At 54.3% G+C, this 7,743-nt stretch overlaps 1 protein-coding gene across 1 annotated transcript in view; it reads left to right on the top strand.

Annotated features, from left to right (window-relative positions):
- Positions 1 to 2,310: 2,310 nt before the first annotated feature.
- The window catches only part of Palm (paralemmin), a 23,280-nt gene continuing 17,847 nt past the window's right edge, over positions 2,311 to 7,743 (top strand). Inside the window, exon 1 of the mRNA XM_087909437.1 lies at positions 2,311 to 2,466. Coding sequence (XP_087765563.1) covers positions 2,462 to 2,466 — 5 coding nt within the window. The 5' untranslated portion in view covers positions 2,311 to 2,461. The remainder of the gene's footprint in view (positions 2,467 to 7,743) is intronic.

Raw genomic sequence — 7,743 nt, 5'->3', positions numbered from 1 at the left:
CTACCCCAAAGCTTATGCAAATGTTGGGGCCTGGAAGGGGGCATACTGACCTGGGTGAACCCAGGACACACAAGGGTGCTCAGGCCGCAAGGTCCTCCAAGCAGCTCAGAGAGAAGGGAGGGGATAGGGCCAGCAAGGCCACCCTGCGGGGAAAGGGCACGGTTATCTTGACTACCTCTTCCCCAAGAGACTCATTCCTACCACGCTGAGGGTGAAGCATGGAGTTCTGCACCATGGGCTCTGGAGGAAGGGAGGGTCAGGAACAGTGTGCTGAGAGGCAGGGCTGGGGAAGGCAATGGCAGCAGACGCAGGGCTTGGGGGAGTGGAGGGAGAGATCCCACACAGAGGAGGAACACAAACAGAGACAGACAGGCAGACAGAGCACAGAGAGAAGTGAGGCAGAGGAAGCGGGAGGGAGACAGAAAGACAGAGATGCAAGGGAGGACAGAGAGACGAAGACAGGGACAGAAAGACAGCCACGTCAGCAGTGCTCACCTTCAATCTCAGCACTCTGGAGACAGTTTAAAGTCAGTCTGTTTACAGAGTGAGACCTTGCCAAACAAACAAGCAAACAAACAAAACCAGAAGGAGGAGCTGTGGAGGTGGCTCGGCAGTTAAAGCAGTAGCTGTCCTTCCAGAGGACCCAGTCCAGTTCCCAGCCCACATGGAGGCTCACAACAGCCTGCAACTCTAGTTGCAGGGGATCTTCCTTCCTCTGCTGGCCTCTGTGGGCACTGCACACACATGGCACACACACACAGGAGCACACCCAGATCATAAAAAAACAGAATTAGTTGCTGGTGATGGCATGCACCTTTAATCTGCACTCAGGAGGCAGAGGAAGACAGGTCTCTGTGAGTTCAAGGATAGCCTGGTCTACAGAGCGAGTTCCGGGACAGCCAGGGCTACACAGGGAGACAAAACCACTTAGAGCAAGCGAGGGAAAGGTGCAGCCTGCAGACTGGGTGGGGGCTGTTGCTTCCCTATTTCCTTCTGCTTCGGTGAACAGTTGTGAAATGTAAAACTATCTTGTGTTCACCTCAACTGCCAAGCTCACAGCAACCCCCAAGAACACTGTATAGTCTTGAGAAATGCAGGGAGGTTTTCAGTTTTGATCTGGGGTATGTGGGAACCCTGTGAGTAATAGGGCTGGGGAGGGAGAGAAATGTTCCCCAATATCTCAACCCTCCCACATGCCCACTGGGGCTTTCTTTCTCTCTTTCCTTTGTAGTTATTTGTTTGTTAATTAAGTTATTGATTTGATTAATTTTGTATTTTTGAGACAGGGTTTCTCTGTGTAACCTTGGCTGTCCTGGAACTCACTCTGTAGACCAGGCTGTCCTGGAACTCACAGAGATCCTCCTGCCTCTGCCTCCTAAACGCTGGAATTAAAGGTGTGTACCTTCACTACCTGTCAATAATGTTTTGACACATAGCATATAGCCAATCAATACTGATCAAGTTTTATTGGCACACGACCACATCCACACGTCTCCTCCAGCTCCTTTGACAGAGAACCGTCCTTGCAATGCAGACTATTTGGCACTGGCAATGTAAAAACCCGCCAAGTCCACTGGACCCTTAGTGTGTCCTGGGCCCTGTTCTAAGAGCTGTTAACCCTCCAGCAGCCTAAGGAGGTGGGATGGACAGAAAGACACAGAAAGACACAGAGGTCAAGAAAAACACAGATCTGAACCCAGGGAAAATAGAGAGGTGTGGTGGCGCAGGCCTGGCCGAGGCGGGGGATTCCAGTGAGTTTAGGCCATCCTAGGCTACACGATGGGACCCGGACAAAAGAAAACAAAAGCAAGGTAAATGGCTCCTGTGGAGGGGAGCCGGTCGAAGGACAACTATTCGATCATAAAAGCGAGTTTTGTGACACATTCTCCCTGCTCTACCCCAAGGCCTAATGAGTAACTGTTTAGAGCCAAGGGGCTGCAGTTCAGGTAGGAACACAGGAGCAAAGTCTGAGTTAATTCGCTGCCTTTTCACTCACTCTGGCAGCATCGCTGGGCTGACTAAACTCTTGAGTTCAGTAGACCATATCCAGCCGTTAGTCCAGGCTGGGCCTCCTCCGGGAGCTGAGTCCCCCACTCTCAACAGCTGCAGCTGTGACTATCCTGCGGCTCGGGGCTCCATTTCAGGCCCTGAACTGTATCTGGACTCTTTTTCTCCCACCCAGAGCTCAGGGTGACTGGGTCCGGGATCTGGGCGACGCTTTGGTGTGCAGCTGCACCGGTGGGGGGCGTCTGCGGCCAGCAGGAGGCGCGCGCGGGCGCGCGGGGTGCAGGAGCGCGCAGAGGCGGCGCGCGCACGAGCCCACCCGGCCGCGCCCGGACAATACCCGGCGCGCTGGGGACTATGCCCGCGCCGGTGCCGCCCCGGCTCCGCGCAGCCCTGGCCGCCAGGCCCTAAGAGTCGGTCCTGCCCCGCGCTGCACCGCCCACGGACCTCGCGGGAGATGGAGTGAGTACCTGGCCACGCGCGCTCCGCCGCCCCAGGCCCCCAACCAGAGACCCAGAGGCGAAGCGGGGAGACCGTTCCCAGCTGCAAAGGGGAGGGATCGAGCTGGGCCGCGCGCTCCAGGCCTGATCCCCAATCATTCTTGGGGGGGGGGGCACCCGGATTGCATCCATACATCGCTTGCAGGATGCAAAGAAGAGAGGCCCATGCTCCCGCACGACCCTTCAATCCAAGCTGGGCCACCTGTGGGTGGGCGGCCCCCGAGAGCCTGCGGGATCTCGGGAGTAGTTGGGACCCATCCTCAAAGGGCAAGCTGCTACCCGCCTCCCCTCCCCCATCTTCGACTCGCGGCTTCTGGCGCTTCTGTCGGTCCCTCCTGCGTCCTGCCCTCCTCGTGGCCTCACCGGGGCCCGTAGCCTCCTGGCCAAACCGATTCCGGCCCATTAGATGTGGTCCTGAGTTGCCACTGGCTTGAGAGGTGGATTTCCGCGGAGAGCTAGTCGGGCGGTTCCCTGTCAGGGGCTCTAATCTATTTCCCCCCTTTCCCTCTAAGCATGCTCCCCGCCAGGAAAAGGGGGGAACCTGATGGTGTGACTCAAAGGGGTAACTGGTTCAGGTTGAAAACAGTGGCGGTACCCAGTCCGCAACCCCAGGCTGGTGTGAGCTGCGGTCTATTTGTGTGGGTCTGTGAGAGAGATTGATGGGCAATGGAAGATTTTGTACACAGCCGGGAGCCAAAAGAGCATGCACGCTCATTCAGGCATGCAGACCCCTCTAAGCGATGTGAAGGTGTCCCCCAAACCCCGTACTCCCACAGGTGGGAAGGGTAGGTGCTTGAAGGGTGTTGGGGAAACATCGCTTAGGTCACAAACCCGCCTGCTTGGTGACTGGAGTAGTGGCACCCCACGCAGGGCCCCTGTCCTCACCCCAGTCAGGATTTGGGACGTAGAAGTCCAGCCAGCTTGGCTGGTGACCGCTCCCCCTGCCTTTCCCTCTCTGGGTGTGTTTTGTATGAGACAACTTTCCTCTTGGGATTAACCCGTGACCCACCACACCCACCGATGGGTGGAGACTGGCTGTCACATCCCTCGCTGGCCAAGAAGGCTAACTCCCAGTCCTTTACTTCAGAAAGCCCAGACAAAGGCCTGACTGCTCCCCTCCCCGCTCCGGGAGCCCAGCCAGGGTCTCAGGGGAGCCAACGCCCGGATTGCCTGCCCCACATCCCCTGGCTTGTTTATCTGTTCGGCTGACCTGGCCCACGGGAGCCTCTGACAGCAGGGACAGGCCTGGGTGTGGCAGTGGCCAGGGGCTCACTGACAGGTGAGAAAACCTCCCACCCAGAACAGCAGAGGAAAAACATTTTTCTGGTTAGGCCTCTATTGTTTCCTATTCTTCTAGCTCTTCCTTTCTCACTGGCTCAGAGGGGGCTAGGTGATGCACCAGAGCCACCCAGCACTGAGGCCCTTAGCACCTGCTGCAACGTTTTTGTGGCTTTTCCCTGGTTGGGCGCCCAGTCGGTTACTGGATTTGGAGTGGGTTCAACAGGAGGTTGACCCCGTGTGGCCGTGAATGAGGAGCTCCAGTTGACACAGGGTGGGAGGAATTTCCATCTGGTCCTGGCTGACCCTCCTTTACCACAAGGGCTGAATTCACTTCCCTGAAGGCTCAAAGCATGAGAGAGGGTCAAAAGGCCAGGGAGAGGGGTGTTCACCATGCATTTTAAAGATCAGGGCATGGCGGCCCACGTCTCCCAGCACTCAGGCAGCGGGCGGATCTCTGTGAGTTCCAGGCCAGCCAGGGCTACATAAAAAAACTCTGTCTCAACAACAAAAATCACCTTAAAAAATTGAGAAAAAGAGCTGGGCGTGGTGACACACACTTTTAATCCCAGCACTCAGGCTGAGGCAGGCGAATCTCTGAGTTAGAGGCCAACCTGGTCTACAGAGCGAGTTCCAGGACAGCCAGGGCTGCACAGAGAAACCCTGTCTCAAAAAACAAACTAAAAAGGTATGCATTAGAGAATTAAAGGAGAGGACTGGAGAGATGGCCCCCCTGTAAGAGAGCTCACTGCTCCTACAGATGGCCCAGTTTGGTCTCCAGCACCCACATGGTGACCCCCAACTCCAGTAATGCTAAATCCAGGGGATCCCACGCCCCCTTCTGGCCTCTCCTCCTGCCTCAGCCTCCTGGAGTGCTGGGGTGACAAGCATGAGCTACCAGAACAGAGACTGGGAGAAAAGGAAAGCTACCTGGATCCTAGCCCCACCCCCCCACCCCCGCCCCCACTCCCGCCCTCCCACCCTGCGTGCCTGTGAGTCTCTTGGTGCCTGCGCCAGGTCTGCCCTGATCATTGAATGCCAAGTCAGCTTTGGTTTTCTCTGCCTCTGTTGGGTTGCTGGGCTTGCAACTCTGCTTCACGGGTCAGCCTGCTCAACTCTGGGGTGTTTGTCTCCAATACGAGGGAATTCGGTTTGAAATTTAAGAAATTGCTGGTTTGGTTTGGCTTTTATTTTTTTTTCTTTAAAAAAAAATGATTTGTGTGTGAGTGTGGAAGAGTATATGGGTTCAGGTGTAGGAGCCTAACTTTTGGGGGTCAGTGCTCCCCTTCCGCCGTGTGGGTTCTGGGGATTGAGCTCAGGTTGTCAGCGTGACAGCGAGCCCTCTGGCCCACCGAGTCATCTAGCTGGCCCCTGAAATGTGAGTAAAATTTGAGAATTTTGTTGCTATGTTTTAGTTTTATGTTTAGTTTTTGTGGGCGGGGCATGGTGCATGCCTGAAGATCAAAGGGCAACCTGCAGGTCATTCTGTCTGTCCCCATGTGGGTTCTGGGAATCGAACTCAAAGCCTCGGGTTTCACAGCAACCACCTTTACCTGCAGAGCCATCTTTCCAGAATTCTCCTATTTTCCTTGCAATTTTAATGTTATGGGTTTTTTTGTTTGTTTGTTTGTTTTTTATTTTTGTTTTTGTTTTTGAGACATGCAGACCAGAATGGCCTCAAACTCACTACATAGCCAAGGAAGACCTCAGCTTCTCCATCCCTGCCCCAGCCTCTTCATCGCTCCTGCCTCAGCTTTCTGAGGTGTATCACCACACTCAGATTTTTTTTAAAGAGTCTTTTTCCCCCTAAGGTAGCCTTTTGCTGTGTAACACAGGCTGACGGCCAGTTCGTCACCCTCCTGCCTCGGTCTCCTAGTCCACGAAAGATTTTCTGTTTTCTTTTGGTCTTTTCTACGCTGTTCCTTTCTGTAAAAGATTCTCCAGGAGCGGGGCAGTGGTGGCACACGCCTTTAATTCCAGCACTCGGAGGCAGAGTCAGGCGGATCTCTGTAAGTTCAAGAACAGCCTGGTCTACAGAGTGCGTTCCAGGACAGGCTCCAAAGCTACACAGAAAAACCCTGTCTTAAAAACAAACAAACAAAGATTCTCCAGGACCTGAGGCAGACAGACACATCTGCTGGCCAGACTAGTGCATGCAAAGGGGCTCAGGGAGACAGCCTTCTACGACTATGCTTGGACCCCAACCCCCACAGGCTGCAGAGAGAGCCACAATGTCTGTGCTAAAGGGACCAAGGGCATGGCGGGGCCAGGCGAGGAGGGCAAGGAAGGCAAGCAGGGCTGAGAGGCCGCCTGCTCCGGGAGCCAAAGGAGCCAGGACTTGTGTCTGGAGCCGACAGGGGCCATCTGTCTCCTTGAGTCTTACACCAAGAACTAGGGACAGTCAGGGCATGGTAGTGCACCTGAGCGTAGCGGTGGAGCCCCAGCCCAGCCCTGAATGACTGCGAGAAAGCAGCCCGTGGAACCAGCTGTGCAGGGTGTGGCCCAGCCTGGGTGCCCAGCAGAGAGGCAGAGGAGGCAATGTGGTGGTCTGGGGGAGCAGGGGAGGGCGGTGGGCAGAGACTGGGGTTTTGTGACACAACACAGGGAAAAGAGACCATGTCCTTTCTTTTTTCTCTCTCTCTTACTGCTGCTTGGCTAGTGTTTTCATTTTTGTTTTGAGAGAAGGTCTTTCTATGTCCTGGCTGTCCTAGAAGTCTCTTTGTAGACCAGGCTGGCTTCAGACTCACAGAGATCCACCTGCCTCAGCCTCCCGAGTGCCGGGAATAAAGATATGCACCACCATGCCTGGTGGGCTGGAACTTATGGTACATTGGCTGGCCAGTGTGCTCCAGAGATCCCCTGTCTCTGCCTCCCCAGGGCTGGGACGACAAGCCAGTGCCACCATGTCGGTCTCTTTATGTGGGCGATGGGGATTTAAACTCAGGTCCCTTATGCTTGCGCCGCAAGCCCTTTACCTGCCGAGCCGTCTCCCCAGCTCCACTGTTCAAATCCTCTGTCCGCAGGAATTCTAAGGGCAAGACCAGGAGGGTGGGTGGGGACCCCAGCCTGTCTTTGGCTCGGCCATCAGAGGAAAGGTTCTGGACCTGTAAATGTGAGCTGATAAGCATATTGTTATATCAGCGATGTGTTCTGACCGCAGTTCACATCACCTGTCGTGGCAGGGCGGGCATGGCAGCAGGAGCGGGAGGTAGCTGGTCACACTGAGTCCACAGTCAGGGCAGGTCTTCTCACCTCAGTTAACCTAGTGTGGAAAAACCTCAGGGGTGTGCCCTGTAGTCTGTCTCGACAATGATTCTAGACCCTGTCCAGTTGACAATCACTGTTAGCACCTTCTCCATGATCTGTTGAAGTTTTTTTTTTGTTTGTTTGGTTGGTTTTGGTTTTTCAAGACACAGTCTCTTTGTGTAGCCCTGCTAGGCTGGCCTAGAACTCAGAGATCCTCCTGCCTCTGCCTCCCGATGTAGACAGAGGCTGCTCGTTCGTTTTCCTGGTGCCCAGACCCAAAATAATCACACAGAAACTGTATTAATTACAGCACTGCTTGGCCAATAGCTTAGGCTTCTTATTAACTAAGTCTTACATCTTAAATTAGCCGTTCCTATTATTTTGTAAAACCACAAGGCTCTCAGTTTACCAGTATGGTTTCTGGGCGTCTGTCTCCTTTGGCAGCTACATGGCGTCTCCCTGACTCTGCCTGTTCTCTCTCTACGTCTCTGTTCAGATTTTCCGCCAGTCTTTATTCTGTTAAGCCATTGGCCAAAAGCAGCTTCTTTATTAACCAATGGCAATAAAACATATTCACAGCATACAGAGGAGAAATCCCACATCATCCTGACAGCTGGGATTAAAGATGTGTGCCACCATGCAGATTTTTTGAAATTTATATATAGGCTGGAGAGGTATGTCTCAGGGGTTAGAGCATCCAGCTGCTCGTCCAGAG

This window comes from Myodes glareolus, chromosome 8 (genome assembly GCF_982192425.1).
Source record: "Myodes glareolus chromosome 8, mMyoGla1.1, whole genome shotgun sequence".
In the NCBI taxonomy this organism is placed as follows: Eukaryota; Metazoa; Chordata; class Mammalia; order Rodentia; family Cricetidae; genus Myodes; species Myodes glareolus.
The sequence above is the reverse complement of the archived record's forward strand: the minus strand, read 5'-3'. Positions and strand labels throughout refer to the sequence as shown.